Here is a 20,354-nt window from a genome sequence, read left to right on the forward strand (position 1 = left end):
AATGCAAGGGATTAAACAGGCGGCCAGCTCTCTCTATAAATCTACTCATCCCATGCCCCTTTTTGTTTCTCTCTCTCTCTCTCTCTCTCTCTCTCTCTCTCTCTCTCTCTCTCTCTCTCTCTCTCTCTCTCTCTCTCTCTCTCTCTCTCTCTCTCTCTCTCTCTCTCATAGCTTTGCCAGGCTAGTCATTTGCCGAATATCAGCACGATGTTCCAAGCGAGCGAGCGAGCGAGAGAGAGAGAAGTACATGGCTGGGATGGATGAGCTTAAGTTGGGGAGAATTCAAGAGAACACTCGTGGAGAGAGGGGTGACAGGGAGAGATAGAAAGAGATAAAGTATGTGTGTGTGTGTGTGTGTGCGTGAGAGAGAGGGAGAGAGAGAGAGAATGGTCGAGTCATGCAATCAGGGCTACAGTCTGGCAGGAGGATGTGTGTGAATCAGCCCAGATATGACCTGCTTCTCCCACCCCGCCCCGCATCTCCCCACAACATTGGTGCCATTCCATAACATCACACTACACTTCTCTATCTTCAGGACGAGTGCTTGCAACGTCCTATAGGAGTTCAGGATGGAAGGCAACACCTAATGTATACTCTTTCTGTCATTGGACCGAGAGGATCTTGGACCTGAAGACGCATGCTCAGGGGATATTAATTTGTTGTCATCAGCACAGGAACAACTGGAAATATTCGTGGCAAAGGGTGTGTGTGCAAGGCCTCCCTCTAGGATGTATTGGACAACTTTTGTTGGACTTCGGTGGTTTATGTAATTAAACAGCGAGGGGAAAAGAGGGGCAAGAGGGAGAGGGGGGTTGGGCAGAAGAAAGGAGTAGAGGGGTAATAAAGTGTGGTGGAAAAGACAGAAAAGAGCGTAGGTAATGGGAAACATTAACAAGGCATCGAAAAAAAGCAAAATGAAGAAGGTAAGACAACCTGTTTGATTTTGATTAAGGAAAAAAATGCTGGTCAAATGGGATTATGTGTTAAATGAATGGTAGCGCATTTCACTTTGCGTATAAATACAGTGTAGTGTTGTTAACTTTTAGATAAACTTGATGCTTACGTCATTTGTTCAGTCTTTTTCGGTTACTGTTAAATTTTTTGTGTAGTTACATTTTCTGTGTAGTTGTGATTTTTCACACATTGTACACACTAAAATTGCTCGCAATCACTTCTAAGACTGAGCACTTTATTAAAGATATCATATGCTGCAGCAAATTTGCCAGATTGAAAGTCTAATATGTGCAGTTATGTTGAGACAGAAACGTTCTTTCTGCTGCAGATTCTTTACGATAACAACTTGCAGAGTTATTTAGTAATAGATGATCAACTTATCTGTCTACTAATTGAGTTGGTTCCTCTCCCCCAAGGGGGTTTCACCCATTGATGGTAGCGGTGCCCCTCTGGCTGCAACCATGTTGGGGGGCGTGAGTGCTGCAGGGGAAGTGGACACAGAGGAGGAAGAGGAAGGAGGCAGCGAGCAGGAATTTGATGGGCCTCTGTGTACTCTGGTTCAAAACTGCAACATGCTGCACAACATTGTGGGGCCAGCCTGTATCTTCCTCAGACAAGGCTTCGCACAGAGCCAAATTGTATGTATGAGATTCAGTTACACACTCATACGCACGCACACGCACAGGCACGCACAGTTACACTCAGAATTAAATATCCGCCATAACCGCGCATAAATTTCATCCCTCCATTTCATAGAGCCATCAGTACCATCATTCACTGGCCAAAAGCAAGGTTGAGAAAAAGTCATCCATCATCTCAGCATAATGTCAGAACCTCCCGCGACATCATTGCAACCTTCCCATTCTCGGCAAAGTCATTGGAGGATCCCTCTTTACCCTCTCAACCAATGGGAACCACCCTGTGAGTGTCCAGCAGCCCATCATATTCACATACACTTGTTCTGCAGGAAGGCACTAATATGGACATGACTGTTCCAATCTGAAAATCTGTATGCTCTTTTCTTCTTTGGGGGGTGGGAGGTGGGGTTTGGTAACCTTGGCCTTAACTTGTTGACCATTCTTGTAAATAAAAAGAAAAGAAAAGAAAGTATGATCAATTGTTTTTAAATAATGCCACAATCATTTTACAACACTAGAAATCTATTTTCTTAAACTGTTGACATGGATCAAAGACCAAGGCTTCAGTTGAGAAAGACAATAATACCATTTTCTGACACATACGTCTTTGTTTCTCAAATATAAACAGAGAGCCCTGAGCTTGTGAGAATGAAAATGGTAAGTGGTGCTTTGTGTATGACAAATTGGACTACTTTAGCGGAGTCACTGACACTGCCATTTGTCTAGATTGTAATTTAGATCATGGATTCATCTCCTTACTGTGCAGACTCCATCAAACGTAACACATATATCAGGTTGGTGATTATGGTAATGGAGGTAGAGATGGCTAAGATCGATATAACAGTAATTTTCTGATGGTCTCGCTGGCGCGAGGCTTTAGGAAAAGCGTTGGTCACTGGTAACGTGCTTTATCGAAGTTAAGCAAGAGTGTGGAGCTACTGCAGGACCTACGCTGAATCTGGCAGATAAATGTCACAAATGATCGTGCTGCGTTCGATTACAGTTGAATGTGTCCCAGCAGGGGTGCCCGGGTAGCGTAGTGATCTATTCTGTTGCCAACCAACATGGGGATTGCCGGTTCAAATCCTCGTGCTGCCTCCGGCTTGGTCAGGCGTCCCTACAGACACAATTGGCTGTGTCTGCGGTTGGGAAGCCGGATGTGGGTATGTGTCCTGGTCGCTGCACAAGCGTCTCCTCTGGTTGGTCGTGGCACCTGTTGGGGGGGGGGTAGCGTGATCCTCCCATGCGCTACGTCTCCCTGGCGAAACTCCTCACTGTCAGGTGAAAAGAAGCGGCTGGCGACTCCATGTGTATCGGAGGAGACGTGGTAGTCTGCAGCCCTCCCTGGATCGGCATAGGGGGTGGAGCAGCGACCGAGATGGCTCTGAAGAGTGGGGTAATTGGTCGGATACAACTGGGTAGAAAGAGGGGGACCCCCCCCCAGGGAACCCCTCCCCCCCAAAAAAGAATTTGCCACAGCAGCACTAAACGTAAAAGAACGACTTTCTAAACTTAGATTTTTTGTAGATAATGGAGCACGTTGGGATTCCTCGGCAGAGTGCACAGATTAGTGTATGAGATGGACACGGTGAGACTGATACCCTTAACAAGTTGTTAATCTTTTAATCTCTCTTGTTCTGTAAATTGGCAACCAGAAAACAGACAATTGAACTTTTGCTCTTTTGGATTTAGGTTGAACTACTAAGTCCCCGTTCTGACCTCCCCATCTCATATTTCTATTTTCAGCATCGCTAGCACACAGCTTGAATTCCCTGTTTAAGATTGTGGAAAATATGAATCCAATATGATTGATTTCTAGATGGTTTATAGGATAGGTAAAGCCCTTTAAAGTTATCAAAAGCCAAAAGTTCATATTGTGCAGGCCCCTAATCTTGACAAGTTTACATGCCAGGAATATGTGGTAGGTGGTAGCTGCAAAAACTTAGCAAAGGGGAACAACCGCGAAAGTGTTTTGTGCATCCCAAATCCGTTTGGTTGATTATCTTGAAAAGGCAGAAACTGTGATAATGTTGCATGCATTCTTGGCAATGTAAGCATTGGCCTACTGCGCTTGTGCATGTGTGAGAGCACGTGTGTTTGCATGTGCATGTGTAGGTGAATAAATGTTATTTCAATCATAGTGCATACAGATGAAAAAAAAATCAGCAGGAGATGGGGGAAATGAAAACCCAACCGGCCCTCATGATTTGTAATATAATTTACCCCTGTAATCCCCTGGACCTAGTTTTCCCCTTGCATTCCTTAATCCAGCAGTGTATTATTCCTGCTGACGATGTTGCAACCTGTCAACTACATGTAACATTTTGAGAGTAAAAACCCGCCTGGCAACCACTCACACTACGTCGCCATGCTAGGATAACCAATATTGTTTTAAAAATTATTTTAGTAATTAAACTGACAATATGAAGCGAACTGACTTGCGGATAAAATCTAACTTGAGAGTGACTCTGCCAGTCTCTCTTCATGCCAGCATGTCTTCATGTTATTTCATTTTACCATTCACCGTGTATTAATAAAGGTGATTGTGAGGGTCCAGGGGGCGTGGCAGTCTAAGGTAACACGGGGATACAGGTTTGAATCCCGGTGTTACCTTCGGCTTGGTTGGGCGTCTCTACAGACACAGTTGGCCTTGTCTGCGGTTGGGAAGCCGGATGTGGTCCTGATCGCTGCAGTAGCGCCTCCTCTGGTTGGTCGGGGCGCCTGATCAAGGGGGAGGGGGAACTGGGCGGAATAGCGTGATCCTCCCATGTGCTACGTCCCCCTGGCGAAACTCCTCACTGTCAGGTGAAAAGAAGCCGCTGGCAGTCTGCAGCCCCCCCCCCCGGATCGGCAGAGGGGGTGGAGCAGCGACCGGGACGCGCTCGAAAGAATGGGTAATTGGCCGGATACATTGGGGAGGAAAAGGGTGTGGACAGAATTCCTACTGAGCTCTTTTTGGCTTCAAACAATTGCCTCAAGTGCTCCACGAAGTGCTGCCATTTATACACACAGTGGCACTGGGACAGGTGTCTGGATTACCCTGAAAAATCGATCAGCTTTGGTAAAACACTCTTTCTGCATGTGCTTGTGTACATGTATGTCTACGATTATATGTCTGTGTGTGAGTGACTGACAACAAAGAGAGAGAGAGATTCTTGAAATTCATGCTGACTAACCTCAAACCTGCTGCTCACCAGTTGTCTTTTTTTGAAACTGATAATAACAGCGAGCGGTAAGCGTGGTCGTACATGATTGTATATTGGCCAGGAGGTTGTGGGTTGTGTCTCCATGCTTCCACTGTTATTATTTTCTGTTATGTGCCGCAGAAATTCATGGTGGCTTCTCGTCCCACAAGAGAGGGGCAGGATTGGGCAAGAGTATGTCTGGCAGATCTAAAAGATTATGAATGTGAATCAGATCAAAGGAAAATAATCCTGTAATAAAATCTCTACTCAGGCAGATGAACGTCAAATTAAAAAGGCTTCATGGGAAAGGAATATATATTCTGCATATGAGCTAAATGCAAATGTATCCAGCACATATTTATTTTTATCTTGAATGTGTACAGTGTGTGTGTGTGTGTGTGTGTGTGTGTGTGTGTGTGTGTGTGTGTGTGTGTGTGTGTGTGTGTGTGTGTGTGTGCAGAATACCTCGAAAAAGGGAGAGAGGGCGTGTGTGTATTACCAACCTCCATTTTTCTGTATGTTTGTCCCGCGTGCTATCCACCAATGCAGGACAGAGATCTACGGCCAGAGGAAATGGAAGGTACAGCGATATCAGCAGCTTCATCCTAATCCTCACTCCATTTCTCCCTCACTAGTTTTCTTCCCCTGGTCTGGCCTCCCCCTTTTCACCCAAAACTCAGGATGTGTTTTGCGACTTGTGTTATTTAAAAGAAAATGTAATTTCCCCTCCTCCTCCCAGATATACGTCTGTGACTCAATTGTGCCATGCTTAAAATTGCTGTATTCTTTAACTTGTTTGTTTGATCTCTCAACCACAGAATAAATCAGGCTAAATAGTGTTAAGTTTAAGAGAAATAGCTACTCCGCGCAATTGGTACACACATCTGCTCTCCCTTTTACTCATTTGTATCCAAGTTTTTATCACATTCCTAAGATTGCAGTCTATATTCCATTCATACAAATGGGGGGGACGAAATTACAATAATGTACTGTCCTGCTTGCATTTTTTCCCCAATTTAGCCCCGCCTTTCCATTTGTTTTGATACCAACACTAAATAATACAGTGCTATTCCTCTTTCTTTTTCTCTTTTCTTTCTCCCTCACTCACCATCTGACCATACACACACACACACACACACACACACACACACACACACACACACACACACACACACTTTTAATGCAGAACTGCGAGAGGCTTTCAAGGAGTTTGATAAGGACAAGGATGGTTTCATCAGCTGTAAGGACCTAGGCGAATGCATGAGGACCATGGGATACATGCCAACAGAGATGGAGCTTATAGAGCTCAGCCAGCAGATTTGTAAGTCCTGTATGAATACCAGTCATACACACACATTACACAGAGACACACAATCACACAAAGAATTTGATTAGAAATTAAGATATCAGATTTGGGAGATGCCATACCTACTATATTTAGTCCATGGCTCACTGACATCATCAGAGAGCAAAGGGCAGAACTCAGAGCGGCAGAGAGAAAATGATGTAAATCCAGAGGCCACTGACCTCAGTGACTATCAGATTCTCTAGCAATCATTCTCCTCCAGTTTAAACACTGCTAAGATCACTTACTATCAGAATAAGATTTGTGGTGCCACAGACACTCAGAAAATGTTCTCTTCTTTTAATTCACTCCCCAATCTGCCTCCTCCTCTGCTCACTGCAGACAAGTCTGCCTCATTTTTTTACTGATAAGGTATCTGCCATCAGTAACCAGTTCTCAGAGTCAGACCGTCTCAGTCTGCCGTTACCAACTAAAGGACAGCACTCTCCTCATTCTCCCCTCTGACCAAGGATGAAGTCTCCAAACTTCTGCTGGACTCTTGACTCACTCACTACCTGTCCACTGGATCCGATACCATCCAACCTTCTACAGGCCCCCTCCCCCCCACTTAACCCCACAGTCACACACCTCATCAACTCCTCACTTATAATGGGTGTGTTCCCCACAGTATTTAAGCACGCTCGAGACACCCGCTGCTCACAAAAAATCTACACTCAACCCAGCCCAAGTTGAAAACTACAGAATGGTTTTACTCCTGCCCTTCTTATCAAAAATACTTGAGCACACAGTCTTTAACCAAGTCTCTGAATTCCTTTCTGAGAATAACCTGTATGACCCAAAACAGTCTGGCTTTAAGCAGGGGCACTCTACCGAGAATGCACTCCTGTTGGTAATGGAAGCACTGCGTTCAGTTAGAGCTGCTACTCAGTCCTCAGTTCTATTGCTGCTAGATCTGTCAGCTGCCTTTGACTCGGTTAACCACTGAATCCTCCTCTCTACACTCACTGAGCTTGGTATATCAGGAACTGGCCTCTGTTGGTTCATGTTCTACCCCTCACAGAGATATTTTAGAGTATCTTGGAGGTAGAAGTGTCCAAAGAGCACAGCTTATCCACAGGGGTTCCTCAAGGGTCAGTGCTCGGTCCCCTTTGCTTCTTAATATACACCACCTTGCTTGGTGCAATCACCTGCTCCCATGGTTTCTCATATCATTGCTCTGCTAATGATACCCAGCTCTTGCTGTCAAAATTTAAATAGAAACAAGTTAAACACTTCTTTCTTTTCTAATCTATTAGGTGGAGGCAGAGTTGACTTCGAAGACTTTGTGGAGTTGATGGGTCCTAAGATGCTTGCTGAGACAGCAGACATGATCGGAGTCAAAGAGCTGAGGGATGCCTTCAAAGAGGTCAGCATCCGCAGACAACACTGAGTAGACTGTCCAAAACCTTTGTTAGAGGTTTTTTTTTTAAGTTTTATATAACCAAGCAAGTCATTAAGAAAAAAAATCTTATCTAAAATGGCAGCCTTTCTGGTTTAACTCATCCTGAATCTAAATATCCCTCTTTCTTCTTATTCTTCTCTCACTCATTTTCTTCTTCCCTTTCATCATCTCCTCGCTCTACAGAAAAGAGCCTGCTTTGGCAGAAGATTTGTCCCCTGATCTATACAGTGCATCCGGAAAGTATTCACACCCCTTCACTTTCCCCACATTTTGTTATGTTACAGCCTTATTCCAAAATGGATTAAATTCCTTTTTTTTTCTCATCAATCTACATACAATACCCCATAATGACAAAGTGAAAAAGGTTTTGCAGAAATTTTTGCAAATTTATTAAAAATAAAAAACTGAAATATTGCATGTACATAAGTAGTCACACCCTTTACTCAGTACTTGGTTGAGGCACCCTTGGCAGCAATTACAGCCTCAAGTCTTCTTGCGTATGAAGCTACAAGCTTGGCACACCTATATTTGGGGTATTTCTTCCATTCTTCTCTGCAGATCCTCTCGAGCTCTGTAAGGTTAGATGGGGAGCGTCGCTGCACAGCTATTTTCAGGTCTTTCCAGAGATGTTCAATGGGGTGCAAGTCTGGGCTCTGGCTGGGCCACTCAAGGACGTTCACAGACTTGTTCCGAAGCCACTCCTTCATTGAATTTGCTGTGTGCTTAGGGTCGTTGTCGTGTTGAAAGGTAAACCTTCGCCCCAGTCTGAGGTCCTGAGCGCTCTGGAGCAGGTTTTCATCAAGTATCTCTCTGTACTTTGCTCCATTCATCTTTCCCTCGATCCTGACTAGTCTCCCAGTTCCTGCCACTGAAAAACATCCCCACAGTATGATGCTGCCACCACCATGCTTCACTGTAGGGATGGTATTAGCAAGGTGATGTGAGGTGCTTGGTTTCCTCCAGATGTGATGTTTGGCATTCAGGCCAAAGAGTTCCATCTTGGTTTCATCAGACCAGAGAATCTTGTTTCTCATGGTCTGAGAGTCCTCCAAGCGGGCTGTCATGTGCCTTTTACTGAGCAGAGGCTTCCGTCTGGCCACTCTACCATAAAGGCCTGATTGATGGAGTGCTGCAGAGATGGTTGTCCTTCTGGAAGGTTCTCCCATCTCCACAGAGGAACGCTGGAGCTCTGTCAGAGTGACCATCGGGTTCTTGGTCACCTCCCTGACCAAGGCCCTTCTCCCCCGATTTCTCAGTTTGGCTGGGCGGCCAGCTCTAGGAAGAGTCCTGGTGAATCCAAACCTCTTCCATGTACGAATGATGGAGACCACTGTGCTCTTCGGGACCTTCAAAGCTGTAGAAATTTTTTTGTACCCTTCCCCAGATGTGTGCCTCAATACAATCCTGTCTCGGAGGTCCACAGACAATTCCTTTGACTTCATGACTTGGTTTCTGCTCTGACATGCACTGTCAACAGTGGGACCTTATATAGACAGGTGTGTGCCTTTCCAAATCATGTCCGATCAATTGCATTTACTACAGGTGGACTCCAATCAAGATGTAGAAACATCTCAAGGATGATCAGTGGAAACAGGATGAACCTGAGCTCAATTTTGAGTGTCATAGGAAAGGGTGTGAATACTTATGTACATGCAATATTTCAGTTTTTTATTTTTAATAAATTTGCAAAAATTTCTACAAAACCTTTTTCACTTTGTCAATATGGAGTATTGTGTGTAGATTGATGAGGGAAAAAAGGAATTTAATCCATTTTGGAATAAGGCTGTAACATAACAAAATGTGGGGAAAGTGAAGGGGTGTGAATACTTTCCGGATGCACTGTATATAGTAGCTTTAAATAAAGTGCCCCAGGGATAGGCTTTGTCCATATCTGTGTTCATATGTCTCATTATTTGTAATGCATGTGTGTATGTAGTATGTGGTAGTACCTGTGTAACCATGTCTAAATGTATATCTTTATATGTACTTTATGTAAGTATGTAAGTATGTATGAGGGTAAATTTTTATTCCTATGTGATAACTTGTATTTTGATTTATATGTTGTGGTAACAAATATTCTTGGGACGATAAATTACCTAGCTATCTAGCTATCTATCCATCAATTTATCTGTCCCCTCCCTCTGTTTTTTTCTGTAGTTTGACTCTGATGGCGATGGTCAGATCAGCCTTGGTGAGCTGAGGGAAGCCATGAAGAAGCTAATGGGAGAGCAGCTCAACCACCGTGAGATTGACGAGATCATCAGAGACGTAGACCTCAACGGAGACGGACAGGTGGACTTTGAAGGTTAGAGAAGAGGCGTGGGCTGGGTGAGCGACAAACACGGGAGGAAGGAGTGAATGGAGAGAGGAGGAGGAGAGAAATGAAAAAGAGGGAAATTTTGCATAAGTTAGAGACATGAGGAGACCATGAGCAAGAAAAGAGAGTGAAGTTATTGTACAGATTGGACAAACACACGTAAATGTAGACATCAACAGAAATGTTAAAGAGGAGAGAAGAGGCAGGAGACAGTGATGGAATGTTATATATACAAAAGTAAACACAATATCCTTCACATTAAACAGTGAGGATCTAAAAATGTTAAATAAATAAAAAGAGCACGTAGTGTCAAAGATGTAAAGCACAAGTGTTGTGTGACTTTGTTGTGAACAGAACAATACGGGATCATTGTCTTAAGTTTGTAACTGAAGGTAGGTCATTTTCAACTGAGTAACTAATGTTACATATTATTTACATAATATACTGATTAGACACTTTACATTGACATTGTAAAATAGATGCTTTTGCACCAGTTCAACAGAGTTCAAGTTGGTTCATCTTAATCGTGCTTTTAACTGACCAACAAACTAGAAAAGCAAGCTGAGACAACAGAAACACTTCAAAGGTGATAGATCTTACTTGCATCTTTGTCTATGGTGTTTCTGTGAAATCCTACCTTGAATGAAACCACATGGGCAATACCAAGTAATGGAACACAAGGGAGAGGCTAAGAGAGAATAGTGGTGGGGATGCAGAAAAAAAAACATTTTGCCCAATTCTTCTCCCAAAGAGGATTATAATGTTAATTCAAGAAAAAGCATTAATTTTTAGCTGCAGTCACTCACAAACATTTTGGAGGGGTCGCAACCCCCTGAATTTACACAGATGGAACTGCTAAACATGAGACTAAACAGCAGTGTGCGAGTGATGTGCTTTACCTCTAAAATAGGGTCTGTTGTCAAGTTGTGTAGCCTTAACTGATCTTCTTAATGGTAGTACAAACACTGCACAAAGCAAAGCATGTTAACAGAGAACAACAAACTGACTTCAAGTTCAATTTTATTTTAATGTGAAATAGAATACAATAATAATAATAAACTTTATTTGTATAGCTCCTTTTATACATAAAATGCAGCTCAAAGTGCTTTACATTAAAAACAAGGGAAACAATAAAACAGATAAAATAAGTTAAAAGTAATAAAACAGAGACCTAGGCAAAAAAAATAAAAATAAAACAAGGCAAGAAATAAAATCACAGTACAAGATAAAAAAAAGAGTAAAAGAAATATAAAATGGAATTAATTAATAGCAAGAGCATAAAAATGGGTCTTGATCTGATTCTTAAAACTATCTGAGGACGTTGCTTCTCTTATTTGTTGGGAGAGTCTATTCCAAGCCGTCGGTGCATAAAAACAAAATGCTGCTTCGCCATGCTTTTTGTAGTTCATTCAAGGGACATTGAGCAGGCCAGCACCAGAGGATCTAAGAGAGCGGCTCAGAACATAATCAGATAAGCAGTCAGATAGGTATGAAACTCTTGTACACTGGCTCTCTCTGCCTTAACACAAGCAACGCAAGGACACACCATCCCAAAAAACAACAACACTACAGACCTACATAAACTAAGTACACATGTATTCACACATTATATACAGGTAGTCCCCGGGTTACGAACGAGTTCCGTTTTTGAGTCTGTTCTATGTCGAATTTGTATGTAAGTCGGAACAGTTGCACGTACAGTTCACATCTAACGTCAATTAGTCAAATGTTTGTCTTAGTATATAGTATGTATTTTACCTAAAACATCATAAATATAATAATGCTGTTTTAATTGTCTTATGGACATGATTCAACGTAGCTTGCTGTTTGTATGAAGTTGGCGTGCTCACTTTAAGAGCTCAGGATGTGGCCATGGTGATGCGGCGGCATGTGGTTGGGCAGGGTGGTGTATATAAGGAAATAAATGACACGCCTGTACCGGATCCAACAGGAAGTAGGACTAGAAAGGACTTGGGGGAAGAGCAGGAGAGAACAGAACATCATTAGCAGGTTAAGATTAGGGCATACTAGACTAAATTCTTCATTGCAACTCATCGGGAAACATCAAACTGGGAACTGTGATGTTTGCCACCAGATACAGTGGAACATGTGGGTTTTTTTGTTTATTTGCCCAATATATATGCAAGAGAGATAATCACACTGAAAGCTATGATGGAACAAAAAGGAATTGTGCACATGAACCTGAAATCAATTTTCGTGGGGAACGCTGGAAATTATGTCCTTGGATGTATCTTCACCTTTCTCAGGGATACTAGACTGAGGAAGAGGATATAAATCAATGGCCCTTTAATGCACCAGTAGGTGGCGATAATGCTCCATCTGGTTGCAATTCGCCATTATTCCAGAAGAAGAAGAAAACGTGGGGTGGCGGTCAAAGAGGGAAGTAGCTCATCTATTTTCTCCTAACTTCCACACAGGTATAATGATAAATCTAATTACAGTATAGTATTTATAATTGAGAGAGAGAGAGAGAGAATGTGAATAGGTATAAAACATTGAAAGAAACATTTCTTACATTTCAATCCCCATCTGCCACTATCCCCGGGGTTGGTCGCAACCGGCGGAGGCCGCTGGCGTTTGACGCCAGAAACGAGAGCCCGCTCAGGGCTCGCCTCACCGGATAAGTGAAAAGACGATAAGAGCGTTTCACCTCTCTGAACGCTTTATTGTTTCCACTTTCATTTCAGTCGTGATCGTTTTCCTTTTCTTTGGTGCATCACCATCTCTTGCATCAGATTTACGCTTTGAAGCCATTATTAGGAGGGTAAACGCCAAAAAATTGTAAGTGAAAATAACGCACACAACAATGTTTATGCGATCCGACTTAAAATGGCGACGACCGCGTAGTGTTGTTCTCCCTGGGCCAATGAACCGCCTAAAACATTTTTTTGAGCGTCCGTTCGTTAGTAAGAACCATTGTGTGTAACTCGACCCCCCCCTCCCCTAAATAATAGGCTTTACTGAGGTCGGTTCGTAAGTACGGGAGTTCGTAACCCGGGACTACCTGTACGCAATATACAGTACACGATAACGCAACAATGTAAGGTGCGTATGGGTGCGTCAGCCGTTCAGTAACTTGGTGGTATTGATTTGATTTTCCAGTGCCGTTTTTTAGATGGAAAGAGCGAGAACACAATGTTGAGCGGGATGGCTGGTGTCCTTAATGATGTTTTGGACTTTCCCTTTGCAGCGAGTGGTGTAAATATTATGAAGTCGTGGTAGTTCCATGCCAGTGATTTTTGCTGTTGTCTTTACAGTTCCCCAGACTGGGAGACTGATGCCAAATGGTAGAGGACATAGTGGTTAAAAAGTGGAGGGACTAGTGGGGTAGGGTTCGGTTTGTGTTATCCTTAATGTGAGCCAAACAAAATCACCATGGTGTTTCCTTCCATAGAGTTTGTACGAATGATGTCTCGCTGACTCTACACCAGCTTCACACTGCACTCAAACAAACCCCCGCTGCACTTGGTACATTGAGATGGACCAGACTGACCAGACTCCACTCTGTCGATGGAGTTCGTTTTGAAGTGCAAAGATTCCATGGTAATTTGTTGGTATTATATATTTTGTCATGTTCATCAACTCTGTGTTATGAGAAAATCCCTTCAATGTGCTGTATGTTGCTGTTATAGGAATGTAATATGCAAAAATTAATGACAATGTACTATATACTGCCATTATGTGAATATATTATGCAAAAAATGATGGAGAGAGTGCTCTGTAAAGTGCTGGTTTATGCCAGAAGCCATGTTAACTTAACTGGTGAATATGGAGAGGTAGAAATATTTTATTAAATTGAAAATCAGGCTTAGGAAACCTTACCTTACTTCACTGGAAAATATTGATCAGATCCCAACAAAGATTCAAGTCCTGGCTCTTGTCATGTTGTTGTAGTCAAGTTTTAAATATTACCAAGTTACTTTGTGCGATTATAATGGCAGCTGTAAAAAAACAAAAAAACATATGTGGATAGTAACTGAATATTTTTGCCTTGAGAGATTTTTACATACATTGATATTTTGTCAATTCTATGTGCAGACAGTTGTGACAAAGGTCATATTAGCCTCAGCTCACAATATTGCCACACCTCAGACCTATTAAATGTCCTGTCAAAGTGAACATCATAGTTGTGACTTAATCATTTCAAACTCATGCAAGTGAACCTTCTTTCTTAAGTTGAACTGCATCTGATGTGAAAAACAGTTTACAGTTCAAGCCTAAACAGACTTCCAGTTTGGATCATGAAACTTCAATGATTAAAACTAATAAAGCCCTCCATGTGATTTCATTAAATTATTTTGAGATTAGCTTGCAATAGCTTATGCTATATGGGTGAGGTTTGCATTTTCAAAATAATTCCAGCAGTTAATGCAATTTAAGTTATCTCAGCTAGATTTTAATTTTAATGCACCTTTTTAAAAGAATCTGATGTCAAAAATTGTTTAGTTTATGGTGTTGCTGTCCAATATTGATGTGCATAATTACATTAAATATCAATGTTTTGTCCACACCTCTGTTCTCGCTACATGGGGAAGAATTAATTGCTGGGTTGTGTCATTATACATGCATATTTTTCCAACACATTTAAGTGTTAAATGTTTCTTTGTATGCCTATAGATCTTAACTAAACGACATTGTACATATCTTGATATGAAATATATTGCTCTACAATTATTATATGACTGACATTAAAAACACTCTATACAACAAAATGAGTATGTTTCTGTACATATTTCAGTTCTGTTTGGATGAAGTTTTTTTTTTTTGAATTTTTCACCCTTTTTCTCCCCAATTGTACTCAATTATTCCATTCTTCTGAGCTGTTCCGATCGCTGCTGCACCCCCTCTGCTGATCCAGGGAGGGCTAGAGACTACCACGTGCCACCTCCCATACATGTGGAGTCGCCAGCCGCTTCTTTTCACTTGACAGTGAGGAGTTTCACCAGGGGGACGTAGCGCATGGGAGGATCACACTATTCCCCCAGTTCCCCCTCCTCCCTGAACCAGAGCAGCGACCAGGACACATACCCATATCCTGCTTCCCACCCGCAGACACGGCCAATTGTGTCATTAGGGAAGCCCGACCAAGCTGGAGGTAACGGGGATTCGAACCGGCGATCCCCGTGTTGGTAGGTAACGGAATAGACCACCACGCCACCCGGACGCCCCTGGATGAAGTTTTGATTGTGGGTCTACCCTCACAAAGACAAACTGAATACGTGCATACAGCCATAGAGATTTCCAATCTTTTGACGACCACTGATGCCCAAGACATCCTTTTCTCATATTTGCAATATCATGGAATCCAGTTGGGTTGTCAATAAATATGCCATGTGTTGAGAGGTACTTCAGACACATATGCAACCATAGTGGTTGGCTAATCCTGTGAATTCAATGGAGAGAAAACAGCCATAGATAGAGAATATTTCCAAGACAGGTTATTGCAAATGTACCTTTGTTAATAACCACGATCGGAAAAATAACTGGTGGATATAGTTGTTATTACCGTGCCAGTATAAGGACTTTACAGGTGCTTTGTTCCAATAAAACTGGGCCTGTATCACACTACAAGAAGAAAAAAAATCAACCATCTCTATCTGTTCAGGTGTCTTGTGGCTCCAGTGTGAAGATGACATTCTAGTTTTGTTCCTGCATGTATTACTTTCTCTTTTCACCTATTAGCTTTACTGAAAATTCATCCGTCATTGTTTCATGTACCAACATACATTGAACACATCGCTTCATGATCAAGGTTTTTAAAATGGGTAGGTGGGTGGGTTTTATCCTGTGGCTCGACACATGCATTGAAAGGAGAATACAGCAATATTAAATCATTTTAAAATTGGTGTCTTCTGTGTGCCTGTTCTAAAATGCTACAGTAGATGTCAGTGCTGCGCCGAGCATCAACTCGAATGAAAAGAGAATATTCTCGCACAAGGAGAGGCATGCACAAACCAGATAAATATAACTTTAATATTGATAAAAGAAAGTACTATGTTTTAATAAAGATAAGACTCAAAGATTGAGACTCATGAAATAATTTGTTCACATCTGTGTGTTTCCAGCATTAGGTTTGCATGGCCCTGTGATGGCCTGGTGGCCTGTCCAGGGTCTCCCCACCTGCCGCCCAATGACTGCTGGGATAGGCTCCAGCATCCCCGCAACCCTGAAAGCAGGATAAGCGGATTGGATAATGAATGGATGGATGTTGTTTTCTGAAAGGTGTGAGGGTAAACAGCCATGCTTTTGTTTATTTCAGGGCCGGTGGGTTGGCTGAGGGGCTTCCTGTGTTTTCTCACAGCAGAGGGATTCCTGGGTTCAGTTCTTAAACCTTCAGTGTAGAGTGTCTTTATGCGTGCTCAATAATCCAGGTAAGAAAATGACAGAAAGGTGAATCCGTTCACCTGGACACAACATTTATTGAGAGAAAGGTTTCGTCACTCAACTAAATGACCTCTTCCGTCTAAACTGACTGCAAGTATCCCCACCCTTACAAAACAACACAGTGGCATAACGACCGAAACCAACGATAAGTTTCATATGCAAACGGGTGTGGCCATTAACTAGAGTTTCAATGGCCCAGTGTACTATTCAGAGGATTGGGGGAATAGTTGCAATCACAGCATTGTAAGATGGCGCCAGATGTATTCTTAGAACCCCCCTCCATTCAGGGATGGTCGGAAGAGCTAACGTGTCAGGCCAGGACTCTGTAGTCTACACTTATCTACAGGCCAGTGGCCACTCTTTCAAAGATGAGGACGTGCACATCCTTGATAGGGAGGAATGCTGGTTTGAACAGGGAGTCAAAGATGCCATCTATGTGAAGAGGGAACGACCATCCCTGAACTGGAGGTGCTACATCTGTCACCATCGTACAGTGCTGCGATTGCAAACATTCTCCAATCCTCCGTGACTAGTACACATGGCCATTCTAACTAGTTAATGGTCACAGCAATTTGCATATGAAACCAATCTTTAGTTTCGGTCATTATGCAACTGTATTGTTTATAAAGGTGGGGATACCTGCAGCCAGTTTAGACTGACTAGGTCACTTACATGCGTGATGAAACATTTCTTCCAGTAAATGTTGTGTCCAGATGAACTGATTCACCTTTCTGTGAGTTCGGTGTGGCGTTTTAACGAATTCCCTTTTACTCATTAGTTTCCTTCCACAGAACAAACATAGTATGCCAGAATGTAGTATGACCTGTCTGTGACATGCCCTTTGCCCAAAGTACAATTGGGTACACTACAACACACACATGATTCCCTATTCAACTTAAGAACCAGACGTCTGTATGATGATACACAATCTTAATGAACACATGCAGGGCACATCTTTTGAAAAAGTATGTTACACTATCTGTACAGATCATGGGTTCAGCAAACAGTTTTTTTTAAATCTATTAAGGTTATTTTGAACATATTTCTCTGCAAAATGCAAGGAAGCTGGTCTGTTATAGGGCATGCCAGAAGAAGAAAGCTCATCAGATAGAGGATGAAAGGAAGGCCAGGCTGGACAGACATCTTCTTCAGGCAAAACTCAGAGAGGAGGGGCATATGTGGGCGAAATGAACTAAGGTTACAAAGGTAGCTGACAAAAAGTGAAAAACTATAGATGACTGGAGTGTCGCTGGAGGTTGTTTGAAACCAGTGGAGCACAAATTAATTATTTTGTTTTTTACATTAAGTTTCCTTTATTAATCCCTTTGAGGAAATTCAGTTACTGCAAATTAACCCATCCTAGCTGTAATCTGTGTAGCTAGGAGCAGTGGGCTGCCACCTTGATGCTGCGCCCGGGGACCAACTCCAGTTCTTTTCCCATTGCCTCGGTCAGGGGCACAGAGGAGTATTAACCCTAACATGCATGCTTCTTTTGATGGTGAGGGAAACCGGAGCACCCGGAGAAAACCCACTGCAGACACAGGGAGAGCATGCAAACTCCACACAGAGGATGACCTGGGATGACCCCCAAGGTTGGACAGTCCCAGGGTGTGAACCCAGGACCTTCTTGCTGTGAGGCGACAGCGCTAACCACTGGGCTACTGTGCTGCCCAAGGACAGGAAAGCCTCAGCATTCAACAACCAGAACCAGACGGAGGGACACACCCAAGGCCTCAGTAGAACCTGCTCACCTTACCAGGTCAGAATCACAGGGAGGATCCCTTAATCAAGATGGCACCAGCAATTACACAGGAGGGCAGAAATACAGCTTTAAAAAAGCAGGAAATTAAGCCAACTTATTTTGTAGTTGCCACTGAAGTGAAACAACCTACTAATCAAATAAATACTGATTTCAACCATGGTCTCTTGAAGGAGGCCTCATCCCATGTGAGATATCCAATCAAAAGTGAGGCCTACTGTGATCCAGGCATGGATTATCAGTTCCATGGCTCAGATGCACAGACACAGCATCATCCTACAAAACCAATGGGTGATTCCCATTCTCATGCCTCTGCCAAGCAGCAGCCTCAAGCTTGGGAGCTTTCAGCCCTTCAGGGGCATTGTTCAGTTGTGTCTGAAGGAGCCGGACAGAGAGGCCAGCTCGAAGAAGCTCTGGAGACAGCCATGACCCGGTTTCATCAGCAGCCAGACTTAAAGCTTCAACAACACTTGACTAAAGCAGGGCATACTTGGGAAGAGAACATCCTGACTGAGATGATGAGGTGCACAAGAGACGGGAAGAGGCAAAGGATGGCAAACAGAATGAAAGCAGCAGTGCAACAAGCCACACAGCACCATTTTCCCCTGTTTGTAATCCTCTGATGGACTCCACTGAGATGCCTGACTCATTTTCCTTTGTGAACAGAAAATCAAACTCCAGTGAAATTGTGCAAATAAAGGAATGACTGAACATCAGAAGTTTACATCTAAAGACATGCAATAATTGAAAATAATTTCCATTACTGCAAAGAAACTGTGAAGGTTAGTGGATTCAACTCTACTATAGGATCCAAAAAATGTCTAAAGGCACTATAAGAGATTATTACTTGGCAAAAGAAATTATGATCAGCACAGAGCCCCACAGGAATAGATGGGTACTTTCATCTGGTGTGAGTACTCTCCTCCTTTATAGCATTGCCTTTTATGATGGTTCCTCTTAAAGCAACATAAGCAGAGGAAAACAGAAAGTACACATGGTTGATGCAATCCAAACTGAAAGTGTATGTCAGCTCTACATTTCCAGTTTCCCATTTTTAATAACTAAGCTACTAAAGACATTTTTTCCCTTTTTTCTCCCCAGTTGTATCCGGCCAATTACTCCACTCTTCCGAGTCGTCCCAGTCGCTGCTCCACCCCCTCTGCCGATCTGGGGAGGGCTGTAGACTACCACATGCCTCCTCCCATACATGTGGAGTCACCAGCCACTTTTTTACACCTGACAGTGAGGAGTTTCACCAGGGGGACGTAGCACATGGGAGGATCACGCTATTCCCCCCAGTTCCCCCTTTCCCCCTGAACAGGCACCCCAACCGACCAGAGGAGGCGCTAGCGACCAGGACACATGCCCACATTCGGCTTCCCACCCACAGACACGGCCAATTGTGTCTGTAGGAACGCCCGACCAAGCCAGAGGTAACATGGGGATTCAAACCACCGATCTCTGTATTGGTAGGCCCTGAAGAGATCTTGTAGAAGTTTCTTAAACCTTAGAACAATCATACATTATAGTAAACAAGGGATTAATCTGTAAACCTGCCACACAGTGAGCTATGCCCGAACCTGTAAGAAAAGATTACACGTTATTAATCCCCAAGAGGAAATTCAGATGTCACAGCACCTTTGGAGTACACAACCATATTATAGATGTAGAATACACAAGTCATATTCAAGAATACACAGCACACACAAGTATAATGATCACAAAACATGTTCAAAATGGTAGATGGACAATGTGCAAATGGCAGGAACCAATTAGTACAGGGGTGGCTAACCATGTGCCATGGAGAGCCATGTGTATGCAGGTTTTCATTCCAGCTGGACTCCACGCCAGGGGATTTCACTGATTTGCAACCCTTCAACCAAAGAGGAAGAATGTATCAGTGAAATCATCTGATGTGGAGTCGGGTTGGAATGAAAACCTGCATACACATGGCTCTCCGTGGCACATGGTTAGCCACTGCTGAATTAGTATATCTATACATATGCACCCAGAGATATAGCAAGTATGAATACAAGAATTGAATATGGACATAGATAAAAGTTACTTTTAAAATTGCAAATGTCATTTGCATATTCTAAATCTGCACTCTTGTTACCTACTGATTTCAACTCAGTAGTCATTTTATCTGAGTTACACAGATGGAGGCACTTCCCATTGTTTCTTTGGGAGTGGTGCAAAGTCAACAAGGTCCAACTATTAGCAAAACCTTCTTCGTTTAATAATTTATTTTAGTCATCATGTCTGTTTTGATTTGTTTTTTGTCTTTTTTTGGGGGGGGGGGTTCAATCTACTTTCAGACTTGTTTCACTCTGGTATTTGTTCCTAATT

At 42.8% G+C, this 20,354-nt stretch overlaps 1 protein-coding gene across 1 annotated transcript; it reads left to right on the forward strand.

Annotated features, from left to right (window-relative positions):
* Positions 1–878: 878 nt before the first annotated feature.
* On the forward strand, positions 879–13,282 carry cabp2a (calcium binding protein 2a). The gene is made up of 7 exons (XM_056280627.1): positions 879–923; positions 1,371–1,592; positions 5,327–5,357; positions 5,964–6,098; positions 7,379–7,488; positions 9,682–9,829; positions 13,257–13,282. The coding sequence occupies exons 1-7, from the start codon at positions 879–881 to the stop codon at positions 13,280–13,282; spliced, it is 717 nt and encodes a 238-aa protein (XP_056136602.1).
* The last annotated feature ends 7,072 nt before the right edge of the window (positions 13,283–20,354 follow it).

Source organism: Lampris incognitus, chromosome 5 (assembly GCF_029633865.1).
Source record: "Lampris incognitus isolate fLamInc1 chromosome 5, fLamInc1.hap2, whole genome shotgun sequence".
NCBI classification, from domain to species: Eukaryota; Metazoa; Chordata; class Actinopteri; order Lampriformes; family Lampridae; genus Lampris; species Lampris incognitus.